This window comes from Varroa destructor, unplaced genomic scaffold, assembly GCF_002443255.2.
Source record: "Varroa destructor unplaced genomic scaffold, Vdes_3.0 BEIS01000007.1, whole genome shotgun sequence".
Classification (NCBI taxonomy): Eukaryota; Metazoa; Arthropoda; class Arachnida; order Mesostigmata; family Varroidae; genus Varroa; species Varroa destructor.
Genome location: NW_019211460.1, coordinates 28,861,534 through 28,877,911, shown reverse-complemented (window position 1 = coordinate 28,877,911; position 16,378 = coordinate 28,861,534). Strand labels below are relative to the sequence as shown.

General features: G+C 37.7%; 1 protein-coding gene across 2 annotated transcripts; it reads right to left on the bottom strand.

The window, feature by feature from the left end:
• Positions 1-624: 624 nt before the first annotated feature.
• Positions 625-16,366, bottom strand: LOC111255024 (multidrug resistance-associated protein 1-like). 2 transcript variants are annotated; one of them, XM_022816650.2, is made up of 23 exons: positions 15,877-16,366; positions 13,897-14,066; positions 13,298-13,438; positions 12,755-12,943; positions 12,205-12,382; positions 11,523-11,654; positions 11,118-11,306; positions 10,740-10,877; positions 10,395-10,460; positions 9,944-10,072; positions 9,283-9,522; positions 8,831-9,070; positions 8,066-8,436; positions 7,555-7,631; positions 7,042-7,166; positions 6,635-6,903; positions 6,272-6,437; positions 5,771-5,970; positions 5,254-5,503; positions 4,735-4,967; positions 4,256-4,440; positions 3,841-4,051; positions 625-3,505 (listed from the first exon to the last, which is right to left on the bottom strand). In XM_022816650.2, exons 2-23 carry the CDS (start codon positions 14,031-14,033, stop codon positions 3,241-3,243), a joined length of 4,131 nt encoding a protein of 1,376 aa, XP_022672385.1. In that variant the 5' UTR covers positions 14,034-14,066; positions 15,877-16,366; the 3' UTR covers positions 625-3,240. The 2 variants fall into 2 exon arrangements, 1 of the variants encoding a protein (XP_022672385.1); XR_015316820.1 differs by lacking the exon at positions 625-3,505 and having other exon boundaries at positions 3,912-4,051; positions 4,256-4,435.
• Between the last annotated feature and the right edge of the window lie 12 nt (positions 16,367-16,378).

Here is a 16,378-nt window from a genome sequence, read left to right as displayed (position 1 = left end):
TTTGTTTTTTAAGTCAAACTATTCGTCGAGAATCAAGCATATTTATAGTACAGACGTATCTTATTGTTTGTTTAATTATAAAAAGGCGTTTATTTTTGTTTTTTTACAAAAGGCATTTTTGCGTTCAAGATCGCTTCTTCAGGTGGATAGGCCGCTGTCAGGAACGTACGTGAGCGGGAACATTCAGCCTGACTGCCGTTGATTCAGATCCGACAAGCAATACCGTTCAAAAAACTTTAGCCGGAAGTATTCAAACCCGAACCGAAACATACTACGCAGGAAATGCTAAATGAAATAACAGAGCGTTCCAAACAGCACGTCCTTCTCCTGTCTTCGTAGGATTTGATTATATTTTATGTATGTTCTATATACTTTATATAAGTATATATAAGAATATTTTTTTTGACAGCAACTGCTATTACTATTGTGGTATATATTATTATATTAAGGGAGTACCACTTTTATCCGATGAAGTTTGGCGGCGTATAGCAGAAACGAGAATTTCACTCAAATATTTGATTTATTTAACGGACGAATCAATTGACAGATCGTCGGTTCTTTTTTCGATTGCGAACTGACCCGATTTACGTGAAAGTCGCATGCCAATACGAATACTTCTGAAAATTTGCTTCACATAGCTTTATTTTGCTTTATTTACCGTGTTGAAACGCATCCAATAAACACTTCTAAGTAACATGCCGTCGCGGACTACACGCTGTTGCCCAATTAAAATAATAAGTAACAAATCTTGTAAAATCGATCGTTGTGATCGATTTTTTATAAGTTCGCTCTATCTCATCTTTGTCATTATAGATGCACAGAGAGTTTTCTTTGCAGAAGAACATTAACTTATTCCTCTATTTTAAACGTGAAACGTGGCTAAAGCGTCATTTCCTTGGAAGATACGTGAACCGTTGTACGCTGCAGCAAGGTTGGAATGACATTAGAGCGTGACTTTTCTTTTCCGGTGATTTTTGAAGGTGTGCACGGCTATACGGTATGTGCTAATATTAGATAATGAGTACTGACATATTTCAGATCTACTGCTTTCTTTTATAGACTGCATTTTCAAGCGATTGTTTGTGTATGGTTATTTTAATCATGTCAAACTGTCACTTTGAGTAAAATTCTATTTTTTTTACGTCTGTGGTATTTTCCTACCATTCCTTCTGTCGGAGGACAACATGTCGTCAGTTGCGTCCAGTGAATTTGATTTGCTTTTAAAGCACATCGTCGACGAATGCATGAAAGCTTACATATAATGCAAGTTAAAAAAAAAAACGTTTAAAAAAGTTAAAAAGAAAGTTAAAAAAAAATTCTCTTTTTCTTTAGACTCTGTCTTCTTAGCTGCTGGATTGCTGTGTGCACATGTTTCTCTCAAGGTAAGTCCCGTGAAAATTTATAAGTGAGCGAGCGTACGACGTTTTAGCGTAATTGATTTTGCTGTAATTCTCAGGTTGGGGGCTTATGATAACCCGCAGCTGGTTTTCGGGTGAACTGGAGTTTCATCGTTAACTCGTATTGTACCACGCCTTACTATGCCGTGAGTGCGGAGGACGAGTGTTTTATAGGTCAGTTTACGTTAACTAGAAAGCGTGAATTGGTTTGGCCATGCAATAGTGACAATATGCACGACACAAACATCCACTACTCCATTGGCCTACAAAAGCTCGAGGTAATTCACGTACGCAATGCAGCTAAGGAGCAGTGGAAATATGAGAAAATGCGCATCACCATCTTTACCAGAACGCTGAAGAGAGCAGTTGACAATCTTCTAGAGTGAGCTCACAAAATGTTTAGTGCAATGGAGGAGTCCAATAAGGAAAATACATACAAATCTGTGCTTTTCGAGATATCAATGTCTTGCACTTGGGATACTTAAACCGCCGCTACTGTAGTTAATAAGCGGGGTCAACCTCTGGTTCACACTCGCACTTGCTATCTAACTTAATAGATCTGAACGTGTTCTTTTTCTTTTTTTGAAAGCTGTTTTCAACATTGTATTGTTGGCAAACTTGTTTTCAGTTTTTGGGTGGGTTCCGCTTCAAAATGACGGGCATGAGACTGGTGCAGTTTCCTACTCAGAGAAGAAGTTCTATAGTGATTTCGCTGTTTTCTCATGTGATGCTTACATTGGTTTACCAGCCATTGTAGTAAATGTGAAACTCAAACTCATATTGATGTAAAGCCAGTTCCACGAATCACTTGTGGTTGAGTCGTTATCAAAATTCTGATATCGCTTATATCAGATGGGTACTTTGAAGACATCATATAATGTTTTGCAAATTTCTATTTATTTCTGGTCGCAGATTACGGTTCAATAGTGTCGAAGAAAAAGGCTCAAAACAATTTAGGTTTTAAAACAGTTTCGGAAGAAAATAAAGAAATGTTTGGAAAAACGTCTTCAATAATGTACTCAATATATTTGGTATAAATAAAGGAAGGCCACTGCATCAAACCCGTTACACGAACATTACAGCTATATACCGTTTTGGGAACAACTACGTCAAGCGTTCAAGCCATAATTAGCCTTTTCTTGAAAAACGACAACGCTCTGTAGTTCTGTAGAAACATATTGGCATCTTAAACGTATATATTCAAATACAGTTAACTTCTAAAGCTCAAATTTTTTAGCAATATATATATATAATAAAAATGGTTATATGTATAACCATTTTTATTATTGTAAAATGCTACAGATATCAGTCACAAAACTTTTCTTTAAAATTTTTCTCCCTAACACATTCTAGAGTTCGAGAATGTGTACCTGGTAATTGTCTGCGCCATTAGTTAGCGATTTTAGGTTAACTGTAATTAGTGGTAGTTGACATTAGCAGTTTTCAGACATTAAATACTCGCAAAATGGTGACATTAATGTAGTACCGCAACGGTAAGCAACATAGTACAGAGTATTTTTCCTACGTTAGGGTACAATTTTCATGACACAGGGTTAATTTCCCAACTATTACAGCTCTACATTTGTGCGGCTTCACACGCACCATTTGACTCAGGCTGAACGTAAGTCGCGGTTAGAAATAGCTCTTATATTCGACGGTAGGTTGACGATTCAGAGCCGGCGAAGTTTTTTAGGAATCTGTTTACATTGAAGATTCGTGGGACCTTCAAAATGCTAACATCCATGCTGAGCCTCTTTTTCTCTGATCGAGTTGAAAGCCCAGGCATCGCCTGACTAATATACTTCGAAGCGTCCTTTCACATGTCGTGGTTATCACCAGCCGCCTAAGTTTGCTCATCGCTGTTCTTTACATCTGCGGCATCCGATGCTTCACTAGGCGGAATATGTACCGCAATCTCCAATGTTTGCGTGGGCTCCTCTACTATTTTTGCAGATAGGGTTGATGAGTCCGATGATGACGAGGTCGCTACTGCAATGGTCTTAATATTGGCATCCTTAGCCATTGAGCTGAATATGCCATCGTGTTTGTCAAGAAGTTCCTGTGGAGTGCCTACTTCGGTGACCTGGCCTTTATCCAGTACCACAACCCTGAAATGTGCAAAACATACCAGACAGTCATCGAATCTATTACAACAGAATTTAGTGGGTATAGGCTTTAAATGTAGATAATTAAAATAATTGTAAAAAACGAACTCAAAATGAAGGATACGATGTGAAGGTTCTTATCGCACACTTGGGCCTAACTAGGATGACCAAACTACGCCTGACAGCATTGTGTTATATTATGGAAAACCTGTTTCAACAACGTCCACAAAAGTTTTGAATTGAACATCGTTCAGCAGATGCCACACACAAACGTAGTACAGATACACCAGATTGTGCTATAGAACTTCATCGACACTGAGAAGATTCACGGCACTTACTTATCGTAATCCAAGATAGTATGAAGTCGATGCGCAATCGTAATAACAGTGGAGGCCGTAAAATCATCCCGAATTGTTTTTTGAATTAGTTTGTCTGTGTCCAGATCAACTGCTGCCGTAGCCTCGTCCAATATTATCAAATTAGATTGTCGCAAGAGGGCTCGCGCAAGACACACCAACTGGCGCTCGCCGACTGAAAGGTTAGCGCCACCTGTAAGTACACAAACGCTCGGTTATTGAGAAATTTTTCGTTGCGTTTTCATTCATTCGAGTGCGCAAATATTTTGCTTTTTTTTTTAAAAAAAAAACTGATGAGATGATCTTACTTTGTGCGTCGTAAAAGTTGTGTGTCATAGATACAGGATTTTCACCAAGGTTATGAATTTGTGTTTTAAGCTCAATACCCTTAACGTACCTTCTTCCACTTGATAGCTGATTGGTTTGTCTTTAGTTTTAAGATGTGCTTTCTCTAGCGCTGTCCAGATCTGCTCGTCGCTGTATTTATTTTCGGGATCTACATTATCCCTTAGCGGACCTTTGAAGAGAACAGGGTCTTGAGGTATCACAGCTACTCGGGAACGCAACGTATGCAGACCTAATCTAAAAGAGCGTGTCTAATGTGATTCCCTTCCACACTTCGGCGTCTTATACGACTTTAATATTCGTTCATATACAGACACAATCGACCTAACTGATTGACGTATTCTATGGATTTATATTTATTAAACTGACGCCCTTAATTATATTTATATATATATATATAATTTTTTTCAAGTAAATGCGACAGAAACTGCCTATCACTTCTGCTGATTCTGCGATGATATATAAATACACAGTAGTATCTTTATAATAAGTAAAAAGAAAAGAATATAATCAGGAAATAATATGACATACTTGGCGATGTCCACTCCATCAATGCAGATTCGGCCCTCAGTTGCCTCCATGATTCTTAGCAAGGCGAGTGTAAGTGAGCTTTTACCAGCACCTGTTCGACCTACAATGCCAATACGCTGTCCCGCATTTATCTCCAGATTGATGCCCCGTAGCACGGGGGCTAAATTCTCGCGGTATCGGGTTGAGTAGTTTTCGAAACGAACTTCTCCTCGGGACGGCCATGATGGATCCACCTAGGAAATAACAAAAAACATTTTCTATTTGGTTTTCCTTTGAAAGTAACCGATGCTGTGGCTCGTATGGGTAAATTTCAAACAGTGTAGGCTACAATGCCAGATACGCAGCTATCTTTATACATGACACACGGGAATTGTTTATCGAATAAGATATGACCAGAACATCTATTTTTTCTAAAGATAGCATCTTTTTGAGCTATCCAGTTACTATTAAATAGGTTATTTCTAGATCATATGTCAAGAAAATTATATTATAATACTACAACAATGAAACCTGTATTACCTGTTCCTGTTTTACAACCCAGTCGGCTTCAGGTTTTGTTTTGCCGTATTCCAGGACACGTTCGGCGGATACCAATGAGTTTTCAACTTGAGCGCCTAGTCTTGTTACCCACGTGAGAGCCATACTAGCCTCGAGAGCGTAGCTTAGAATTAATGCACCGAGTTCAGCTTTCACCGAAAAAAATACTAAGATGCAACACACAGCTGTGTCCATTAACTGTCCAATTATGTTCAGCCGAATAGCTAACCATCTGAAACGTCACCAATAATAAAAAGTAACCTTTATCAATAAATCGTGCCGCTCTGCTTCGAATAACTCATCAGATCTTATTTCAGCGAATTCACAAACAATAAGTTTAGAGCACGTACGCATATAATATAATAGGTAGCTGTTAGACATTGGTCTGAGAATATACATATATATATATATATATATATATATTACCTGAAGCATTCAAGCATAAGAGTTTACGTGAACAAAGAAAAGTTCGTTACAAGAGAAATCTGGGTTTTCCTACCTGTAGCCGTTATACTCGTGAAACATACAATTTTGATTGTTGTCGAGCAACTGCATGTTTCGCGCCGTGAAACTACCCTCCATCGAATATGCTCGAATACTAACAGTGCCGGCTATGCTTTCGCTGAACGAGTTCAGAACGGGCGATTTAGTAATGGCGTTTAGGCGTTTCACTTGACGGGAAGATGCCATGTAGAATTGCTGTAAGCACGAGTGAATAGTGCTTAATAAAATCAATTACATTCGCTAATAAAATCGGAATTTGATTCCTCTGTATGCTTAGTAGGCCATCTCCAAAGCTTTATGTAGTTCTGTTTTGAATATTTGTCACTTTTATTTCTGCTACTTTATCTCACTAATTTTTTTGATAAAATACAAATGGTAGTAACGGCTAACTCCGTTTATAATTCTTACAAATAATACAGAGCCTAAAGGGGGTAGCAGCTATGGTGGAAAGGGCTTTAATACCTTCCATTCCAAGCTAGCTAAGCATTTGACTTACCTGAATCATTAGGAAAAGTACGAGTAGCGGTGCTAGAATACAGAGAAAAATTGGTATTTGAATGCAAACCATTGTCAGCAGAATTGTCAGACCTACAGTCGTCTCTAAGTATCCATCCGCCGTTGAGTACAGATTTAGGTCAAGCTCGTCAACGTCTCTGCTAAATCTAAATGATGATGCCAGACACAAAATAATAGTAAGAATTAGTTTGGGTTATACGCGGGTACGGAGTATAGTGATGAACTAATAACCAGAAAAATTACAATTGGTTGTTTATTTTCGTGAAATTGCATATTAAGATGCACTGATCAATAAAATATGTTGTCACGTTTAGGAATGATTTCATCACAATATTATTATTACCTGTTGAGAATTCTGCCGGTGGGCGTTGAGTCAAAGAAGTTCATCGGAGCCCTTAGTATGGAGAGAAGCATCTTATTGTGTAGTGCGCTTGATGTCCAGATGCATCCAAGTGAAAGAGCTGTTAATCCTACAAGAATCGAGATGGCTTGTACGCCTCCATATGCGAGGTATACTTCTATATGTTGCCACATGTCTTCATTGCTTGTACGATTTTTATGCATCTCGGCCGCCCAAAGCGTGATGTACCGAAGTGACAACGCGTCAGCCGTCTGAAGCGCGATCACAACAGTTAACACAGCAAAACAGCAAATACTAATAGCTTACAAAGGAATCGATATTATGAAATACTGAAACAATCTGAAATCAAGTGCCGATCCACAAAAGCTACCTTTGATATGTGTACTTACTCTGAATGTGATGTAACCGGCAAGCACAAAGAAGATACCAAAAATGCCGAATTTCCAAAGGAACTCGACGTAGACGGCCCACCGGACTTTGCCTACTTGTACCTCTTCCTCGTCTGTGATACGGCCTATATCCGGCAAACAAAAGAAATGGAAAAACAGTTTCTTTATTATCACTTTGCGGTAAATACTGCTCATTTATTGTGTTTAATTATATTTTACAATAAATATTAAATAGTTTCATTAAAATATTTTCGGTACAAAGGTCCGCAATTCGGGTTTCCCAGGCGTCTTGCTTTGTGGATGGCAATATTGTATCACATAGGTAAACATAACACGATTCAACTATTTCCAGTTCAAACTGATTCCCATGTGGCGTGATAGTAATAGTGATATATTACATAAAAACAAAACGTGTCAAAACTTTATAGATTTTATTCAGAAAGCTAAATCTGCAATGCGAGTTACTTGGTATGTCAGCTCTATTTATTTTAAAATCAACACTCGTTTCGTCACCTGACGGTACGTCCGAGAGTTGCCGGCTGCCACTTCCTGTCGAATTGATACTCGAGACTGAGGTCGTTCGCTTGCGCCTATGAGTAATTCAGAACAAATTGATGTTAAATTTCATTATATTACCTACGGTTTATTAGTACACCTTTGTTATACTATATTGCTTATTGACTCTTCGCCTTCTGTCGCAGTTCTAATTCCTTGATCACCCTAAGATCAATGTAAAATGATTTGGCACAATTTCAATTACTTATGTAAAACAATGTATTCCGTTTAATTAAAAGCCCAGGTGAACGTTTTGCTATGGTCCTTATTTATTTTGTTTGTAGAAGACCAACTGCAAAATAGGTTCGGTACCGATTTCTACCTTGATCCTAAGATCTAATATTTGCTCGAACTTGTCGAGCCACCTACAAAATGTCAATCAAGTGTCTCTCTTTTCTTATTTTAGGCGGAATCTTGTTTGTACTTTACTTCAGTACATTACTTTGTAAATTCTGCAACAGTTACTTACACAAGCAATGGTTTATCGTCTTTGATATTCAAGGATAACCGCTCGGCCATTTCTAGTTTGATATTTCCATCATACGTAGAATATGATGGTGGGAGAGTATCGTCAATATCGGGTTTAGCGTGTGTCTCAATTAGTTCCTTAAGATGGACGTTACCCTTCATAATTTCTGGGTACGTCCCTTGATGGGTAACACGGCCCTCCTCTAGGACAATAATCCTATCAACTTTCGGCAAGAAGGCTATTGAATGCGTGACGAGAAGACGTGTCTTGTTTCGTAGCAGCCCCGTTGGGCCGATGATGTCGTTAAACAGTGATTGTGCGACATGTGCATCGACAGCACTTAATGGATCATCCAGAAGGTAAATGTCGGCCTATAAAAGTAACAAGCGAAAACGGAATCAATATCAACCAAGCTCAACAACTGAGGTGCGTACTAGTAGACTTAATGTGACAAATATTCTAGTAGTATTTACGCGTCAACGAGTAGTTGAGACGGCTTTGCCTGCGATAACAGGCAAATTGATTAATGTTGGGTATTGCAGCGATATGTCTGAAGAATATGCTTTAAAAGTATTTATTTAAGCCAGACGCCAAGAGCCTAAGAACGTTATTAGCTTTTTTTTAAGCTGAATAGATAGCCTAGATTCGTTTTTAAGATTCAATCCAACTCTTTGTTGTTATCTTATCTTCCAAAAATCGTTAGAAGTATTTTTGTTAAATAGCCAAGATAACTCGACTCAAGAGTACGCAATGGCCCTGACTTACATCATGGTAGACAGCTCTAGCAAGCGAGACTCGCTGCTTCTGGCCTCCCGAGAGATTTATTCCTTTCTCTCCGATTTCCGTTCCATCGCCAGCAGGCAATGTTTTTAGATCGGGTATAAGACAGCATTTTCGTACAATATCCTGATAAGCGGAGCCTCGATATGGCTGATCAAATAGTATGTTTTTTCGGATCGTGTTATTAAGAATCCATGCCTGCTGAGGTACATAGGCAATCTGGGACTGGCAATCGGGAAAAGAGCAAGAGAAGCGAATATCACAAAGACCACATAAGTTTAATCAAACGAGCTTTATGAGTGTAAATATAATTATGACAGATACAAATGCACATCGTTATATAATAAAGGAGGATATGTAGTTATCGAACTATTTCATCAGCTTTGTGGTTGCTTCATTGGGGACACATTATGTGGGCCACTTGTGAGCCAATTTACCGTTCGCTTTTTGTGTATGGATCCTGATATTAAGTTCATTTCCCCAATAATGGCCTGGATCAATGACGATTTTCCTGCGGCTACCGAACCCACAACGGCGACGAGTTCGCCTTTCTTAATAGAAAGACTGACATCACTTAGAATCGAATCATCCTCATCTGTCCATGCGAACGTCGCGTTTTTCAATGCGATTTCTTCGTTTTCGTCTAAGCCGTCCTCTTGGATAACACATGGGTCTACCTGTTACACATTTCAGGGTAATTTGCCTCAATTTACGTTCATAGTATTCATTTATGTTAATCAGTTTCACCACATTTTCTGGTCGTGAGAGTACCTTGAAGGGGATAAAAAACCTAAATTAAACTTTTTTTTTTATTAGAAAGCTGTAGAACTAGCTTGCTTTCCACAATTCTATGTAATTTTTAACATATAATCGAGTTACTTTGTATGTAGTGTACTATATATGTATATAGAACAGGGCAAAGGACTCTAGACAGTCACATAACGGTTTGAGGATTTTCATGTTACATCTACCAAAGCAGAAAGTTAAGTCTAGTAATATGTGGAACTAAATTTAAGTAAAAAAATCTCCAGCCTATCAACTGACTACGTTATCAAGTGGCAGTTTTTAATGAAAATGTGCGCAACTAAGTTAACATACCTCATCTGCCTCGAGGAATTTTCGGATTCTTTTTAATGAGACGACCGCCTTAACCGTCGACGACACAGCGTATGGAAAGGCGGTCAGATCGAAGCGCATGTTACTGAAGTACGAGAGAGACACGAGAACCTGAAATTGTCGAAAACTAGGTATTAGAATAAAATGTAATTTATGTACAATATGAACTCTACTTTAATAATTTCATTGTCTTCTTGCACATGGCCCTACTTTAGTTAGCACTCGTAAGTCTGATGCTAATTATAAAAACTACTTTAGTCTTTATAAATTATTTAAGCAATTAATACAACTATAAGCAAATATTTGCACATTTAAGAATTTCTCGTCAAGAAAATACTTCGTGCAACTAAATAAAAGGTCAACTTCCGTCTTTCAGACGCTATCTAGTGCACACAAAGGTACACACAGACTTTAATTCAATAAATAATCAAACCATCTTCGGTGACGGAAAGGTGGACGTGTTGAGGAAAATATAGGCGCCCAGAGCAGCAGCGGAGATCTGAAACATATTGTGTTTATTCGGGTTAGAATACATGACAAATACCGACAAAAGTTTTTTAAGCAAAAATATGCCCGTTATACCATCTTTCACACCAATGTGTAAAAGTCCCAAATTTTGTAATCAACGAGCACCAGCGTTAAGAAGAAAAGTTGTGCTGCTTTTTTTAAAAGTATAGTTTATAAACGTGATTTTTAGGATTTGTACGAGATATTTTCTTTTACCAGGATGAATAACCTATTTATGTGCATCATAAGAAATAGAAGCGAGACTACTCACGATAAAAGGAAAACAGTTCCATACGAATCCAAACGCGTTGCAGGCTCCTAAATAGATGTACATGAGCCGTGATTCCTCCGTACGAATATTTTTCACTCGGTCCATAAATGAATTCTCCCACGCATACAATTTAATAACCTAAGAATAAGGTAGTCAAGTCATAACCGTCACCAGAATACAAAAGAAGCCTTAGAAGATAGGTTTACTTTGGGTTAAGCCTGTTTAGCTAAGGGATGGTCGATAAACATTTAATTATAATTGGGAATTTTTTTTAGGGTTTAGGCTTATATGTCGCCTAATCTATCTTAAGGTTCATGTTTTTTCCTCTACTGGATGCTGCGCAACTTTTATCAACAACATTATGCCCATATAAATTACCTTGATATTGTTGAACAGTTCAGTGAGTAGTTCGATGCGTTCATCCTTTTTCTTCATGTGCTTATCCTGGAGGGCAGACTCAATTTTAGCCATGAGAGCGGAAAAAGGGGCAAATAAAACGATTGCCACGGCTGCCGCCAACGAATAGATCCCAAGATACTGATATATCATGACAAAGGTAAGAAGCATCTGTAACACGGGGATTATGTCGGTACACAGATTAGAAAATTGCAAAACGTCATTTAAAAAAATCATGAATGTATAATAAGGATATAATGTATTCTATATGTCTGCCTATATATGTATAACGAAAACATGTATTATTTTTTATAAAAACTGCAAATCACTCATATATGTAAGCTTGTTGTAAATAATAAGCTTTAATAACTTAAACTTAGTGCATACATTTATGGGTGATCCCCAAAGACACACGGACATGGTCGTACTCCACATGACATTTTCGAGGTCAACAGAAACTAAATTGATGATATCACCCGTCGAAAATTCCTTACTAGACTTCGATGAAAGACGTAATGCCTGCAACCGAAACAAAAAAAAATTGTAGGGCGATCAGACCAATGCCTATTTGAACATAAGAATAATTACTAATTAATACATTCATAGTTCAATTAATGATAACGTAAATCTCATCTTTGATTTCACAAAAAGATTTCTACCATGCATTGTAATTTGTAATTGTTCTATAACAAGTGCAGCATGGAGCCTAACTCAAGTTCAGCGGTAATTTCTACTAATATCTTCTACAAATATCTACTAATGTTTTCCTATATTCGTATGACGAAAATAGCAGGCAAGATTTTTTAAGCTGCAACTTAGTTTCAACCTATCCGAAGCCCTTTAAATTGTCTTGATCTCTAAACCTGACTTGATATTCAAGCAGTAAGGTCTCGTTGTTACATGAATATTGCATTGGGTGACTCTTGTAGCATTCACGTGTATATGTTATTTACTTATATTTGTGAGGGGAGCATATATGTACTGTGTTATGTCCTTTGTTTTTTTAAGCAAGAATTATAATTTCCCAATCGCACATAGTGAACATGTCCTAGATATCCTATCTACTTACCTTTTGATAAATCACAGATGAAAATCCTGAACGACACTTGATGCCTATATTAAATAGAGTCCCGTAAATATGCGCCTGCAGAAATGACGATGTTTGCTGCGCAAGGAAGAGAACGCCGGCAACCCCATAACCGTAATATTGAGGCTGTTCTTCGTTCTCCAGGAAGTCCAACAAACGGCTGCTCGACAGTGGTATGAATGAGGTAATAGGAATTTATCTGAGACTGAAGCTTGGCGGACAACGCTGATATGATTAAAAACAAGGGCTCTGACCCCTAATGCTTTTGTCATCTAGCCTAATACATTATTTGCAATCCAGGCAAAAGCCACTTGAAATCATTAATTGCAAACAGATTCCTGGTAATCAAGCGGTTAAGGTCCTTGCATGCATGTGACTCCATTAGGGATTGGACATTCAAAGAGTAATAAACTCAGGCTTAACGGCGTCGTAGTTGATTCTACAGTACGGGTCACTCTTTTATTGCCTTTGTTCATATATGACGTGTAGAGCTGTAGCTTTTTTTTCATATAATAGTTAAAATATAACATACCCGATGAGGTATGGTGGTATAAGATCTATAAACATCTGGAGGATCTTGCAGAAAAAGGCAAATAAGAAGTGTGGCCAAAATGTTCTGAAGATTAGCCACACCATATTAATTTTTGTCGGCTTTGCGTCAGGCCGGATGAGCACCTCAATATCAGCACCATCGGCGGGGTCGTCATGTACCGTGTCATTGCTTGCATCGGAATAAAAAAAAACACACGAATGCGAACACTGTTTATTTATGTAACATTTTATTCATATTCAACGTTCTTTATATTGGTGCTATATAGTTTTATCGAGAGCGAATCTGCTCTTGTGAAAGCGTGCTAACAACTTAGGTTTCCGGAAAACTGTGAAAAGGTTCCTTGTCAGAAGCGTTGAAGCGAAACCATGATCTTTGACACTTATAGATTCGTTTTTTGGATAAGGTCTTTCTGTGCATCTAAAATGTACCCACAATAAATCGCATAAATCTTTGTCTCTGAAGTATATCAATACATTTGTAATGCAGTATGACGTAATAAAATATATTTTTCTATTTACTTACCCATCTCTATGTCGAAAACGATTATACTTTTTGCTCCATAGACGAAGCAGTTTATTGGAGGCGTCTTCGGCAGTGAATAACGTGTGAAGAGGGTTGAGATCCCTGGCTTGAATGGTACCCCACGACCCTTTCAAGATTATCCTTTATAATGCAGTTGATTATACCAAGATCCGATCACAGTAGAAATTATACACATAAGACTGTTAAATTGAATTCTTAGCGGTAACACTCATCAGGACATTAGAATTGCAGTTATTATTTGGTATACATTTGTGTATACTCATAGCTGCAAGTGCGGCTGTAGTTCGACTGGTTAATCGAAAATAAATAATCATATACACACACACACATATATATATAAGAACATCTTTAAAAAAGTCGCTCATCTAAGACAAGATCCAAATGTATAATCTATGCAGCCGTTACCTCAATGTCGCCTTACGCATATAGACGTTTTGTGTCTTTTTTGTATTTTGTGTCAATAAAAGGAAATTTCATAACTGCAACACTTCAAGGAAGCAAGACAAAAGTGAAAATAATAACATGAAGCTACCTATTACAGGATTTTATATTGTGTTAATAGGTCTCATTTATCTTACCCTGTTAGAAAGCCAAATGTCACTCTGTCCCATATATTAGGCTTGCGATTTGTGTAACGACAATTTTTCAGATCTTCCACCTCCTCTGCACCCTGTAAAAGGACAGAGCGCCCAATCGCTCCAGAAGTAACCGACATTCTTTATATTGACTCAGACAACCCGGTAGGATTCTGCAAAAAAAAATAAAAATAATAGCATATTTTGCACTATTTAATTAATTCTCTCCATAGAAGCCTTTACAGGAGTCTTTAACTAGCGATAAGTTCAGCGATTTCTGAATATGGTTATACTCTTCTTAACAAAAGGATTGCGAAATTAGGCGATTCACAGTAATTTAATTGATCGATAATCCTTTACAATTGTTCTATGTCACTACGTCGAGTAACAAGGATAATAGCCATTCAACATAACGTCTTCTTTCGCCGTCCACTCTGCTTCCAACCCTTCTTCCAACGTTACATAGTTTTTCCATATTTTTTCTACTCACTTCAGTGTGTCTATAGAATCGCCCTACATACTGCTTGGGTTCCAAACGAAACTAACGGAAAGGCTCTCTTTGGAAATTTAGGCTCTATTCACTTGATCTAATTTAATTAAAACCATTTCATGTGTCTCACTAGCGAATATATTAGGTGAAATCGGGCACATTCCATAAAAGAGAAAAATCGACTTCAATGTGTTAATCCATCAAGTATTAAAAGTATAATAAGGGTCGCAAAACGTGTGTAAGTAAAAGCATGTATATATATATTTTCAAAAAATGTACTTCACAGTCTGTGGAGATGCCCAGACCGGCGCCAAAGAGGAGCGTTATGTGTTTGGTGGCATTAGAAAGGAATCGTACATTATGAAAGGTTCTACAGTGATTGGATTATGGTGTTAAACGTGGAATAAAATCATTGATCAGAATGGGAAAAATATAAAAAATATTAGTTAAATTTTGGCTTCGAAACGGTCAATACCTTTCAAAAACCCAATATATAGCATTGAATGGCACCAGCTATTTGATTTTGCCTTCTTGCATCGTTGACATAAGTTAAATATTTTAAGAAATTTAAAAAAATAAATAAAAAAATTGACTTGAATTCTATAAATAAAATATACTGCATGTAAGACGTTCAGCTGTTTCTAAAAAAAAAAAGAGCTAGCTCCCGAATGTCCAGAGCACCCAGATAGGTATAAAAGCAATAGTAATTTTTAATTCGCTTGCTGTCATGACTTGTATTTATGCTTAGCTTTTATTATTATGCGGTATAATTCTATGATAACACAGTGGGTAACTGTGTTTGCCTATCAAATTTAGGAAAACGTGGTAGTCTATCTTCAAATTCGAATGTAGATGTATTTCAATTCATCATGATAGCCGGCCCGCCTGAACCAATGCCTAATGGATTAAGTAGCATTACACAAAACGCAAAAAACAATGGTTACACGGAACATATTTTGATTGTGGTGTTATATTGGGTGGGTGAAACTATCTTATTTCATTATTTTGGATCGCTATTGAAAACACCGCTCTAGACTCATCCTTTGCCATAACGCCTTGCCGATAATCTCTCTAGAATTTCTAAGTGGTAAGCTTTAACAACGACACTCGGCAAAACTAATGCCAAACAATCAGTGTAAAAAACTACTGTAAGAACAAACACATTAATGAGAAACTATCTTTACCTGCCCTTACCTCAGCCCTTACCTTTCTTGGAAAGAGCAGCAACAATCACAATGGTTAAGAACGAAGTCTTGTCAACATAGAATTCTTCTTCTATCTCGTTTGCCGAGTAAAGTGTAATGTTAATTCTCATCGGCAATTTTTAGTCGACAATGTCTGTGATGTTTTTGGGATCATCTTATTTCTAGTAAAAACAAAGATTGGACAGAAGTTCCGTGCATAAATGATAATGGCATTCATTACGTTACTCAGACCAATTGTCTTGCCGGTTCTAACAGTACCAGGAGCTCTCTGTTTCTTTCTAAACTTACCACTTAATAATCCACTGTTTCCTTGTCAGGGATGCACGTGTGGTCGAACCTCAGAGGCAACGGCTCAAAATTTCCAAGATCTTTGACTATGGTTCCGCAGTATATTGCCTCATTAACGACGCACCGATCTTATTAGACAGACATGTTTTGCTCATTCGTCCTTCACTTTCCATACGATAACATTGCTGAAGAGCAGTTAGCGGCTGGATATGATCAATAAAACTGCGAAAACTCACAACTTGTTGCATGAAACAGTGCTCGCCGATGCTACGAATAACCGTGCAGTTATCTTCGAAGACGACGCTCTAACTGGTACATTCAGTCAACCGATCGCTCCACATGCCGCCTTTTGTATTTGTGGACGAGATCATCCTCTCACACAGAAGCGACTCTTTCAGCAACACTTCCCCATGAGAAATCATTGCCCATGCGTTTACCGGCCGCACACGGTACACGTGAATGTTATGAATAGCGCAAGTGATGAAAATGTGAACTTGCGGCG